The sequence below is a fragment of the Sceloporus occidentalis genome, unplaced genomic scaffold (genome assembly GCF_023333645.1).
Source record: "Sceloporus occidentalis isolate IW3139 unplaced genomic scaffold, rSceOcc1.0.p SCAF_117, whole genome shotgun sequence".
NCBI classification, from domain to species: Eukaryota; Metazoa; Chordata; class Lepidosauria; order Squamata; family Phrynosomatidae; genus Sceloporus; species Sceloporus occidentalis.
This window is the reverse complement of record NW_028317097.1, coordinates 384,755-398,159: the sequence shown is the minus strand read 5'-3', so window position 1 is coordinate 398,159 and position 13,405 is coordinate 384,755. Positions and strand designations below refer to the sequence as shown.

General features: G+C 39.9%; 1 protein-coding gene across 1 annotated transcript in view; it reads left to right on the top strand.

Moving 5' to 3' along the window:
• LOC149282379 (dynein regulatory complex subunit 11-like) overlaps positions 1-13,405 on the top strand; it is a 53,786-nt gene that overhangs the window by 27,330 nt on the left and 13,051 nt on the right. The window contains exons 7-12 of the mRNA XM_089498249.1: positions 7,845-7,929; positions 9,270-9,410; positions 12,267-12,342; positions 12,563-12,669; positions 12,888-12,980; positions 13,223-13,290. Of these exons, the coding sequence (XP_089354375.1) occupies positions 7,845-7,929; positions 9,270-9,410; positions 12,267-12,342; positions 12,563-12,669; positions 12,888-12,980; positions 13,223-13,290 (570 nt within the window). The remainder of the gene's footprint in view (positions 1-7,844; positions 7,930-9,269; positions 9,411-12,266; positions 12,343-12,562; positions 12,670-12,887; positions 12,981-13,222; positions 13,291-13,405) is intronic.

Genomic DNA, 13,405 nt, shown 5'->3' with positions numbered 1-13,405 from the left:
ACAGAAATAGAGAATTATTGATGATCTTAGCATCCGTCTTAAGTTTCTGTTTTCTTCTTTGGTTTTAGGACATCTGTAAAGGTTAAGTGTTTCCTACGAGGCTGGGTGGATGCTTTTTTGGGAAAAATACGTTCCAGTTTCCATTAATCTCAGTTTGGCGTGATTGCAAAGACATGTTATTCTGATTTACAGTCCTTGGTCCAAATTCCACCTTAATTTTGATGGAACTACCTAGGGCATAGCTTCAGAGAAACAACTCCCCAGCCCTTCTGTTTCCATATACCTAAGTAATCATTATAAATTAAAATACCTTTATTTGGCCACTTTTGAATCTGTATTTAAGAGCTGTGACATCTATTAGATGTTAAGAAATCCACAGAAACCCTGTGCAGCTTTAAATAAATACCTAGCAGTGACCTGCTGTGCAACATACATACACTGCCAGAAACCTGAACATCTTGGATTTCAAAACATACTACACCGTGTTCCAATGCACAAACCAGCCGATTACTAGTATAAACTGCCCAGTGGTAGGCAAATCAATTTGCACTCGGCATTATTGGGCCTCCATTTTCCCACTTCCTGGCTTCTGAGGTAAGGTGTATAACGTCCCTAGCATCCCAGGCACCTGCTAGACATGCAGACCAGTCATTAAACCTCATAGCCCGTTATGGGGGGCAAGTCAGCCATGGCATAGTACAAGTCAATGCAGGGACGAGCCATATCCCATGCTCACCCTACAGAGTGGCTCATAAACACAGCCTGAATAGTTCACAAGAACCAAACTCAAAATGGGACTATGGCTTGGATTCAGGTTTCACTCTTTCCCTTTTGATGAGCTCCCCACCCAAGCATTTGGCTTGAGTTCGACTCTTGCACATGCATAAGGCCATCTCACCTCAACTCTTCAAGCGGGGAGGAAAATAAGAGAGAACATTTTCCTTCCATCCTACCACTATCAGGGGTAAAAGGGGAAAGTCATTTATTGCCATTTTCAGTTTAGCTACGTATCTCTGACAGCTTTTTGCACAATACCCCTTTGTTTTCTCTATCCTCTGCACCATGTACAGCACTCAGTGTTAGTGAAAGGGGAGAAGGTGATCAGAACTTTAGACCTTCAATTACCTAACCTTTGGACCTTTAGTACCTAAAGACCATTAAACCATATCCACATGCTTTCTGTGTTGGATCTATGAATGAACAATACAAGGAATTGCAGTGACTGCTTTATGTGAAATCCAAGGCAGGAACAGCTCTGCACACTATAATAATATACTTCTGTCCTAGATATAAATCCACACTATTACAGACACTTAGAGGATGTCATTCATATGTATATCTGGGGAATAAAGATACATGTTTCTCTATACTTTTACTGAACTCAATTTGACAGCTGTATAGCAATTACCCTTTTGTAACTAATAAACTCTCCTCTGCCCTTCTTTTTGTTAAAAAATATATATTCACTACATATTTTATACATATCCTTATGGATTGGTACATGTGGATTTTTGTCAGTTGGAGGGTTAACAATGTAGTGAATGCCGAAACTATTCCAACACTCACAGCATAATAAGAAGGCTTTACATAGGTACTCATGCAAAAGAAAACACGAACCGCAGGACAAAAGAGAGAGAATTCCTGACATGTTTCTGTAAATGGAAAAGACTAATGAATGAATAATGCATGTCCCAGCTGGCTAGTGTACAGAGCTAATGAGTGAACCCGGATAGCCCATAGCCTACCCCCTACTAATAAGCGAGACAGGATAGCACAGCGCCAGCCCCGTCTAATGAGGTGCCACTCAAATATGTTTACTTAATTCGTCTATGTGACTTTATGCTGGGAGAAATTCAAGATCCAGTACCCCATGTCCTTGGAGAACATTAGCTCCAAATCTAATTAATGTCTGGTCCTGCCCTAGTTACTTAGGTTAATGAAAGCATGTCTAGCATATCCTCATCAGAACATCCCTCAACGTCTTACGGACCTAGCATCTGTCGGTGGAAACCAAAATGATGTGAATTAGGAAGCGATCTGACTCAAAAATTCTGTTGAAGGGAGAATGTGGCTATGGCTGTGTACACAAAATAGATGGAGTTTTTGGCTTTACAAAGCCAGTTAACTCTACCAGTGTTAATCCAATAACTATCCGTGGCCATATCGGAAAACATGGAAGTCACATGGTAGCCATTAGTGATTACCAACTGGCTCACAATGACCAATAAGTGCTGAAGAAATTTGAACTCTCAATAAAACCCCCCTACTAGAAAGGCAGAATTGGTAGCCTATACTGTATTTTTTCACCTCACCTGTTTTAGTATGTTTTTTTTATATAAAATTGTTATATCACAGAATGAACAAAGTTGGGCTATGTAATAGTGTTTCTAAAAGAAAATATTTCATCGATAATGATAAAAGAGGAAAATCTCTAATTTTCATCTCAAGAGGGATGGCAAGAAGTTCCTTGAAAACATTCTGTCTTAAATCTTGATCGGTTTAACAAAAACACAATTTCAATTGGATAAGACATTTTTTCATTGACCATTACTTTTTTATTTTTTTTGGATAAATATTTGGTTTTGGAGATCAAATTAAAACAATGATGTCACAGAAGAAGGCTGTAAAGTTCATTGGCAAGCTGAAAGTGATGATAGCCCTGTAGCTACATCCAGCTTACGGGCCTGCTGTCTGACAATCCTGGAGGAAAGTATTCAGCAGTAGAAGTTAACTCATGTTTATCATAACCTCCCATTGTTTTGAAACACAGTAAAGTGTGCTGATGAGAGAGTTATCGTGGTGGTGGGCTGCGGAGACAAGAATTTCAAACTGAGCCTCATAGATCATTTAAATACAACTGTCCAAAACATAGGGTTTTGTGCAAATAGACACTTATTTGAAGTAGGAAATAGCAATTGGTGTTTAAATGTAAACAAAACTTTACAAAACACTGACGATTGATGCTTCTTACACAGTGCAGATGGATGTATTCATCTGTAGGTACACCGTTCTATGTGTTTGATCAGAGTAGCTTATTCTGTTAAACTCCGGGTATAGAACAACTTATAACGGTGAAATACACAAAATAAGGGGCGCCGCTATGCCTTATATTAATGATGATAAGAATGCTACAGTACCACTTTACTTTTCACAGCATATTGCAGTGTTTGTATGTGATTTCAGTACATTTACTCTGCCTAGTGTACCCAGCAATACCCTCTCCACATGACGGGTAATTTTTTTTGTTTTATAGATTTTTTATTGCTTTTTTCAAGTAAATAAAAACACATTAGGGTACAGAAAAGAATGGAGCGTGGAAGCTTGAATGATTACAACAAATTGCATTAAAACTTTACAATTCCCCCATTAAAGTGAATGATAAAGGAAAGAATGAAAAAAGAAGTATGACCTTATGGAGGGCTGTACTCCCGTCCGACATGCTGAGCCATGTTTTCCAAACTAGTTGGAATAAACGTTGTAAAAAAACTATTTCGGATGAATTTATGGAGTTGATTAGGTTTAGGACCTCTTGGAGTCAGGGAGCTGCTGAATTCTTCCAATTCCAGCTATGATTGTTTTTCCTGCCATACATAATATTACTTGTAGCATTTTTAAAAGAAGCTCCATTTCACATGGAAAGCATGTAGGACCTCTATTCAATATACTGGTAAATTGATGTTTATTTGCCTTTCAGAGTACTTTGTGTAATTCTGTTTTGTTTTTTACATTAGTTTAATGACGTATAAAAGTTCATAAAAATCTCTATTCATTATTAGCTCCAAATTTGTTATCATACTGACATTGCAATACAATTACTTCCATCAATGTATAATGCCTGACTTTTCAGACATTCCGCTGGCTGAGGCGAGAGTTATTTGGTTACATTGTAAACTTTTGATATTGTAATTTAGTTTAAAAAGGCAGCAGTGTCTTACCCACAAAAGGAAATGTACAGTTTTATCCAAGTCTTAGAAGTTGTGTTATTAATAGAATTCTTCTTTGTGGCTCACCCCAAATATTTTGAAGCGAGGTGCTCTGCAAGATTTGATCGTTTAAAAATCCCTTGGGTTGTTAGATGCAAGAACAAAACACATTCTGAGACACGTCTAATAAGAAGCTTTTAAAATTTAGCACGACAACCATCTTGGTTGGGTGACACAAACGGGACGTTTAAGTTTCTAAAGCTAGCCCAAAGGGGAATTTCCAACATCTGGCTTGAATGCCCTTTATGGGGTGACAGTGGATTTGTAGGTGGAAAGGGACCCTTTTGAAGCTTCTGTGAATCAAGATTTATAGGTTTCTTGACACTAATGAACAGGTCGGGGCAGTCTAGTTGGGGTCCAGACGGAAACTCCAAAGTTCCTCTGTTTTGGTTCTCAGTTGGATAGGGATAAATCAGAATGATTAAGTCAGATGTGTAAATGAGTAGTGAACCTTCAGCCCTGAGGGTCATTTATCAGTGTTCCTCCATCTCCTTAGTAAACATTTGGATGTAATCGCTGTGACATCTGTAGCTTCCTCTAACCTTCTCTTCAGAAAGCTCCATATCCTTGAAGTCCATCACCTTGACCCTAATACGGTATATGTTTGAGATTTGATTACAGAATCTTGTGACTTATTGGGCTTCCGGATTCATGAAACTAATCTTCAGTGTTTGGGTCACTGTAAATATATATTAAGTGTGATAACAGCAGGTGGACTGTACAATGGAGCATTCTAACAATGCCTATGCATTTAGAAACCGCCATTTATAATGTGTCACAGGGAAAGTACAGCGTGCATGTGAAGCATCTGCATAACAAAGGGTAAATCTGCATGTGTAAGAGTTCATTGCATAAATAAAGCCATTTGGAAAGCTCTGCTGCTGTGGCTACCTGCTTTATCCTGTTTCCACGAATGCGATAAAATGAACTCTTTGTTTCATAATGAGTTAGCAGGCACCTTTCATACAGATTTTTTTACGCATGTTTCTGTAATATTGCATTTCGTACCAAACACTGTTTTCTATGCAGAATTTGTCTAGTTTGGGGCATGCAGAAACCTGTGTGCGTCCTATGTGCATAGCATACATTTCATCTTTGGATAAAAGTGCTATGCATGAAGCCGTGTTATTTCTGGCCCAGTACTGGCTAACAGTGGTGCTTTGAGCGTGCCGGGCTTCTATGCGGCCCCTCCTGTGAAGAGCTCCAGGAGGGCAGGAAGGAGGCTGCTACAGGTGTGAGTTTAATGAACAGTGAAGTAAAAAATGAAGCCATGGTCAGAAGGAAGGAAATGCCCCAGACGTGGCATGAAATCTCATTAATCCAGGGGGATGTTTTCCTTTCAGTTAACCAGAGAAGGTATTATCGAGCCTTTTCAGAAAAGCAGTGGGTTTTGCAAAGAGCCGCACCTGTGGTTGGAGAATTATTTGGAATTTGCTCCTCTTGTTTTCTCTCGTTTTGTGTTTTCAACTGAGATGTTGCACAGAAAGGGTTATGTGGGTGAGCGCTTTCACTGTGTTGCGTTTTCAGTATACCATACGAGGTGGAACCAATGCGCTAATCCTCTTTGTATAGGGAAAGCCAGAAACATGGAAAGTTACCACGAATAAAAGAGCAGGCGGCCCACCCCTGATATCACTTTCCCCATTGACCACAAAGCCACGGCTACACTTAATATCCTGTTTTGTTGGGGTTTTGTTTAAGGTTTATTTTGCTTCCATCTGTATTCTTTTGACCACCATTGCCTAGAGGCTGTAGTTTCAGTAAAGAATGACTTCTGCGCCCAGTCTTAGAATGTAATGTCTTGTTTTAAGGACACTGGTTCCATAAAAGTTCAGTCCGGCACTCTTTCCTCCCAGCCCCAGCTCTTACTATCGGTGATAGAGATTAGCAGAAAACACAAGTGGAATTTGGTTAACCCCAGTGAGTCAAAAACTTCTTATCTTCCATCAAATTTCGAGTTTAAATGTCTCACGCTCTTCACATGTTTGATTTACCCTGGGGCAGGTTTCTAATCCCAAGAAAAGAAATGCAGGCCTCAGAGACAGACGGAGTATAAATCTCAGTGCAAGACGGAGATGTACAAAAACCCAACTGCAGTAAATCAAGACTCCATTAGTGTAGGGGGGATGATGGCACAGGGATCTATATCAGAAACCTTTTGCTTCCTGCATGCAATCAGTGGGGTGGAATCACCCAGGGAACATGGTGATTATAATAGGTATCTCCCTTAATCTCTTGTAATTCCTCAAGCATTAACAGGGTGGAGGGAGACTCAGATCCTGTCTCATTTCTGTCTTTCCCCGTCATTCTCAATCTTTAAAAAATAACTTCAATTTAAATTACAAACTATATTACAGCATGTTTCATTGCCTATGGTGTATACTGATTATATTCAACATAAACATGGCCTGTATATCAGAGGAATCGTTTGCTGGGGGAATCTAGGTCGACAACACAGTTGTTGTCTAGTTTGTTGCATAAAAGGGTTACAAATGTATACTTATCAGCACCTGTTATTCGGTTATCCCAGTCAAATTAATTATAGGAAGCTGCCTAACCTCTGGACCACAGTAATCCCACGCATATTTTTCTTAAGAAGTTTACTTACAATCATTTTAAAATTCCAGAATAGTATCCAGACCAGGATTAGTTGGTGTAGGATTAGCATTACAGTGATGGATGCATTGCCCTGCTGCAGTAGGCTGCACCTTCGCTGGGTGCATTGGATGGATAATGGTGACTTGGGCCGGTGTTGAGATTGACCTACAGTTACAAGTTCCTGACATGTGTCCACTCCACGGATCCTATAATATGTAAAGGACAGCATTCCCACTAAAGCCAGTGCACATTTGTAAAGCATTTTCCAGTTCTGGGTGGTGCCGTGTGCATCTTAATCAATGGGTCATTTCTCATCTTACATGTTGAAAGTTTGCAGTACTCTTTATGTTTGGAAGATTTACTTTTACAATATGTATATGATGCATTTCTTCTATAAAGTGAATCATTATTTTTTTTCAAACAGCACACAACTGAGCCACCTTATCAGGAGTATGATATACTGCAAAAAGGCTATCGATTTGTGGGATAGGAATGTTGGTTCAGGATCAGTAAGGGAGGTGCTGAGTGAAGTGATGATAAATAATGATGCCTCTCTTGTCCTTTTACCTCTAACTTCCCATGCAAAGCAGATGGGCTGCAGCAGATCACAGACCATGTAATGTCAAACCCTGCAATTAGTAAGGGGACTCCCAGGGTCTTGCATACCCTCTGATTCACTACTGTCTTCGTAGTCATGTTAGGTCACTTCTAACCATTAATAAAGGTTCCCTGCCAAGGATGCAGCTGCATTTCCAACCAGTAGATCCATCATAGTAGACCTAAATGTCAAACACTTTCACCTCCTAATGACCAGACTTTTAACATGTATTCTGCCTACACGCGACATCTCTCCTCTTGCACTTGGTATAACAGACATATATTTTCTCCTATGCAACAGTTCAGATTTGTTAAACTTTCTGGACCTTCTTCCTTGAGACATATAAGCTGCATTGTCCCCACCACTAGAAGCACAGCCTTGAGGCTCCTTGCTTGCTTGTGTCTCTCTCCAGTTGTAACTTAAAAGCTAAGAACACATAATAAGATATGATCATAATACATTATATATATATATATATATATATCATACAAGTGCAGTTAAAATGTATAAAACAAGCTAAGTGATTAATTATCTGTAAGGAGAGTCATGTTGTATATATGGAAGGTGCTTGAATGAGTTTAAAAAATGAAGAATTTTGGTGAGGTGTCCACTCCAGGGATGAGACATGCTACATCAGTATCCAAATTCATTTTTGTTTTCCTTAGGCATGCAACAGGAAAGTTCCCTGATTTTCCAGATGAAGACGATGGTGGTTCCAGTGCTATATTTGCTCAGAAGACTCCAGAGCAGGTACTGACATCTGATGTTAATGTATCGCTAATGTGCGTCTCTCCTTATTGCATAAATCTGCAGAATCTTTGGAAATAAACATCAAAGTACAAATGAAATTATAAAAAGCTTTTAGCAACATCAGTCCCACTATGTTCCACCACACACACCTCTGTGGCTAGTCCCAGGAGTTGCAGAATGGGGGTAGGTCTCCATCTTTATGAGGAGCTGATCTTTTTCAGCCTTATAGCAGCTGTCAACAGTCACATTGTATCTCTGTGCAATAAAAGGTTGCAAATGAGGCCAGAGACTTGGTAATGTTTCCATCTCCGGCTTCTGCAGTCACTGCTCTCCTCTTTGTGCTTTTATTCCTGTCACTGGATCTCCTGCTGCATGGAAACAGATCCTAATCTCCCTGTCCCGCTTTTGCCTGGTCTTTGTACTTTGGTTCTTTGTTTGATCTTTGGAGCAATAATAAGTATCAAATGTTTAAACGTGACACATTATACCATGCAGCCCAGGACCGAGGCGCCCACATGAGCCATAGTCCAGCCTTCTCCACAGGATTGTGCTCCTTTCTCTGAAACCCCAGTTCCTGTGTCTACATTAAATTTGATTTAGGACTCTGGTTTTGATATCTTTATTCTGTTTGTGAAAAATTTTAACAAATGTCAATTGTCCAGACCAACAAAAAAGACTATTGTGTTACCTCCATGTTTTGCTGCTGTTATATACCACATTTTACATAGAACAACATATCTGTCACAATAACCCATTGGTAGACGCAATTGCTTTTAATTAAAGGGGATCAAGTATCTCTTCTTTAGGCAAATAAATTGCTAGTAAATGTACTTCATGTTACCTTACAGTAATCAAGGTTAGCGAAAAATTCCCTCTTTGTGGTAGAGCATCCTTTTGTGGCTGCCTGCTCTCCATCAACCTACAGTCAGGGGTAGAACCACAATGGTTCTGTGCGGTAGAACTGTGCTTGAACCTTTAAATCCAGCCTGGATCTCCAGTTAGCTACTCGAGCTACATTCTTATAAGAATGCACGACCTACAGGAACATACTCTTGTGTACTGGTTGTTGGTGACATTTGAAATGGAGTAGAGCAATGCTATGGCTCATACATTTATAATAGTATTGCAATGAGTGCTATATGAAAAAGGCATGCCGTCGGGAAGGACGTAAGTTCTGTTAGCCATAGTTGAAGTCTGAATCCATTGATTGTATTTCTGCATTCTATGAAACCGCATAATGCTTTATGTACTACAGCTATTTGGCTAGGGGATACTAATGCCACACGTCACAGCCTTCATTCTGGTCACCTTCTTCTCTTGCATTCGCTTCATTTTTGCAGGTTGCTGCAGAAATTGCTGCCAAGGAAGAAGCCAAGGCCAAGAAAAAAAAGGATAAAGGAAACAAGAAGGAGAAGGGGAGTAAAAAGGGAAAGAAAGAGAAGGATAAATCCAAAGGAAAGAAGGGAAAAGGAAAGGAGCAGGTGAGGATAAGTCACTTAATGCGTGGAGACATCCGATGTAGAAATTCCCAAAGCACATGGATCATTCTTTCCTTGGAAAACATCCTTGACAACCGAGTCAAAATAAATCTCTTAAGTTACATACCTCTAAATGTTAAATGTTGGTATTGTGTCAAATTGAAGAATAAGAAAACTGATTTTTTCTTGTGTTTATAATTCACTGTGCAAGACATGGTGCCATTCTGTGCCTTGCAATCGGCTAAGCATAACATCGCGATGCATTCTGTCTGCCATACAGAGGGTTAATGATATAAACTACCCGCAGAGTAGATGCTGACTCAGGGGAGGTGAAAGGAAACTGAGCCAAAGCACCTAAAAGAGCGAGAGGGCCGCGCGGGTCAGGGAGAAAAGATGTGGTTACAGTTTGATGGTAATCTCTAGAAATATGCATTTAATCAACATGTTACTCTAATCCTCACACCAACCTCCCTTCACTCTGGCCCCAGTAATAACAAAATACAGGCTCCATACACAGGAGGGGTATTATTGAAAAATGATTAGGATTCTGATTGCCATACAAATTCTGCTATATTTGATTTTTTCTTCCAGAAATAATTGTATGTCAGGTCACACCGTGAATGCTGTTATAGCTCAATCCATCACATATGCCTGTGCGGTTTCTTTTGGGCTATGTCTTACTGCTTTTAGCTACTAAACTGTTCTAACAAAGTGCTCTATGCTCTCCTGCCTCTGGGTAGCCAAAATTAGTCCTTTCCAGGACAGATATATTCCTGTTGAATTAAGTATTTTTACAAAGGGTACTATAAAGTGACTGCAAAATAAGAAAAAAATATTATCAGACTGAAGATCAGTGAGAGTTTGCCTATTCTGTCTAAGCTTAGAGAAGAAACCTTGACATTGCGGGGTCAGCCAGTATGGCAATTTGCACCATGTATTTTATGTCTAGTCACACTTAGTTCTAGATAATAGCAACTTAAGGCCACTATTGACATTTAATCGCTGGAGACAAAAATGAAAATAGCTTGTAAAATATTTGCAGGCCCAGCTGAGACAAAGCTGAGGACCAATGGACACTTGTGTCATAACAGAAGAACATGTCCATCGGTATCGGTTGTCCAGAGCCGGAGCACAAAGCAAATGTAATCTGTGCAAAAAAAGACAACAGTCCCAATGTTACACGGTCCTGGGGCTTGTTGGTGATATACCTCTACCTGTGTTCACCTCTAGGCACAGGGAGTAAGCAAGTGCAGATTATTCTATTTTATTTTAGACAGAGAGCCATCAAATGCTCAAAACAAAGCACAGAAATGTGAAACTGGCTCGTCGCACTCTAGTTTATTGGTTCTTTTGCAAATGAAGAATTTGCTATGCATTCAAGAACTGGACTGCCCTAGGTGGTATCATTCTTATATGCAGATCGAGTGGACAAAGGGGCTCACCATAGGACCAGATATTAAGTGCTAGGAATGGCATGCACACGTGAAGCTAACAAAACAAAACGACAACTCCAGCATATCCAGCGAATACCATTATCTAAGGCATAAATATTGGGGATTCTATCACATTATATGGCCATACAGTATATTGCTGATCTTGCCATTATGACAAAATACCCCAATCTTGGCGAGTCCTATCTAATTTTTCATGGCGTTATTGCTTACCAAGGAGCTGACTCAGCAGAACTGCTTTGCATTTTGAACCCAAACAAGACTCTCATGCAATTATAGCGTTCTCTGGACACCATTAATGAGACACTTAGGTGGCACTAGGAGCTGCTCAATCCTAACATGTGAAGCTAAGAGATATTTAAAGAAATAACTGAAAGACACGTTCATTCATTGGCAGGCACAGTCATGACTTATGGCAGAGCTCCAATACCCAAGCAGAGTGTCTACGCTAAAGTCTCTCGTTTTTGCCCAGAGCGTTCAGTGAAAAATAGCTCATCGCCCAAACATCAGTCGAGACTTGATGAAGGGTAAAAACAAAGACTCTTTATTGAGTTCCAGGCCATTATACACATAGACCGTGCTGAAATATAATATCTAAAGTAAAGAAGCAGAGGCTCAGCACTTTTCCATCTTTCATTTTCGTGAAATATAATATCTGTCCCTCCCCTATCCCACCATACGGAAAACAGGGTCTCCCCAGTCCCCCTAATGGGGCAACCCAAAATCCTGTATATCCCTGGATGTCTCTCTCCTTTGCCTCTCTTGTCCCCAAACATCTTGGAAATCAGAGGCTTTAAGGGGGGAGTGACAACCCCTCGACGTTTTAGCAGACCGCAGCTGATTGGCAATCCGCCTGAGAGTTCCAAGGGAATCCTGCTGTCCTGCGGTCAGGCGTAAGTTGCAATTCCCGACACAGCCAGCAGGTGGAGCCAGAATTGCAGCAAGCGGGAAATGCAGAAAAGGACAGTCTCGTAACAGCCCTCATAGCCAGTTAGACAGGGGGACTTAGACATAAGAGGCAACTAGGAAGTTGAGAAAAAGGCTTCCCCATGAATCTGCTTCGCCCCCTCCAAAACTCAAACCTACCCCCATATGTCCTCAGTCTCAGGGAGTTACCATGACGTTTGCACTACTGGACCGATCTTCAACAATTCTGAAGCCACTATTCTTAATACATAGGTAAAACTAAATATTTCTTTAGAATAGTAGTTCGGACACACAGTACATGTATGTAGAGTACAAGTATGTGTCTGTGTTTTTACAACCTGCTTGTTTTCGTGATCAAAAGCACGTTGGTGAACACATGAACACATGCAAACTGTTTGTATGGATAATTTGTATGGACACTTTTTTCAATTTAACAAAATTACATACTGGATAGTTTCCTTTTGTGGTCCATCTCATCTAGGAAGCAGATGAAGGATGGAGGATGAAACCAAGCCAATTTCTGCCCAACATTACATCTGCAAACCAGACATATGAGGGTAAGTGCAGAAGATATACTTGCATAAGTAAAACACCTTAATGTGTAGATAGGGAGTTGTGCTCTGTATAGAAAAATATGGAACACACTATAAGCTCATTAATTCTCACTTTTATTTTTCTTTGTCCTTCTCATGTGTTCATCTTCTATTTTTCTGTTTTCCTTCATTCATCATCTTTGTTGTTCCCCATACACCATGCTGACAAGCTCTTTCTCCTCAGATGTGTGGCAACATCGTGATGAATCCTGGAACCTTCATCAGACGCATGATTCGGAGCTCATCAAAGAGAGCAAGCGGAAGGAAGTGGAGGAGGAAATCAGAATACAGGTGTGCCAGAAGAACTCAGCCCATGTCTTCTACATGTCACTGTTTCTTCTATGGAATCCAAATCCCTTTGGCCCGTCTTTTCTATTCTGACATTCCTCTTTTTTTTATGGCATGTATGATACAAAGTGCAATACACATAGTTTGTGTGCATGAAAATCATGTGTGCATATTGAAGTTACCTTGTGCATAATCATCAGTTTTGGGTTCTTCCTCTGTAGGTTGATGAATTGATGAGACAGGAGCTGCAGAACCTGAAGCTGGCAGTGGACAGGGAGAAGAACAAAAAGAAAAAAGGGAAGAAAGGTGGGAAGGTAAGACATAGGAAGCAGTGTATGTGTACACATGTGTATGTATATATAATATATATAAATATGTCAGGTATATATTATTGTGGGCCTGGCCCCTACACAATCTGATATAACACTAGTGATGGCAGAAACTACCAGACTAGCCATCTCACCTGTCGGAGTATGGTTTTCACTGTATATAAAATATTATTACATTTTAGAACAAAAAGGAAAAGTACAACGTTATGTCTCAATTTGTTTCTTAGAAAAAAAAGAAAGGTAAAAAGAGTGGAAAAAAGAAGAAAAAGAAGGAGAAGGATCTGACTCCAGACAGGTAGAAAAACACAGTATTATTATTATTATTATCTTAATGTCAGATAAGTACATTATGACAGTCTGAGCTGAATATTACCTTCTCATAGTTCCATTTACCACCAAGTGGCATGTAA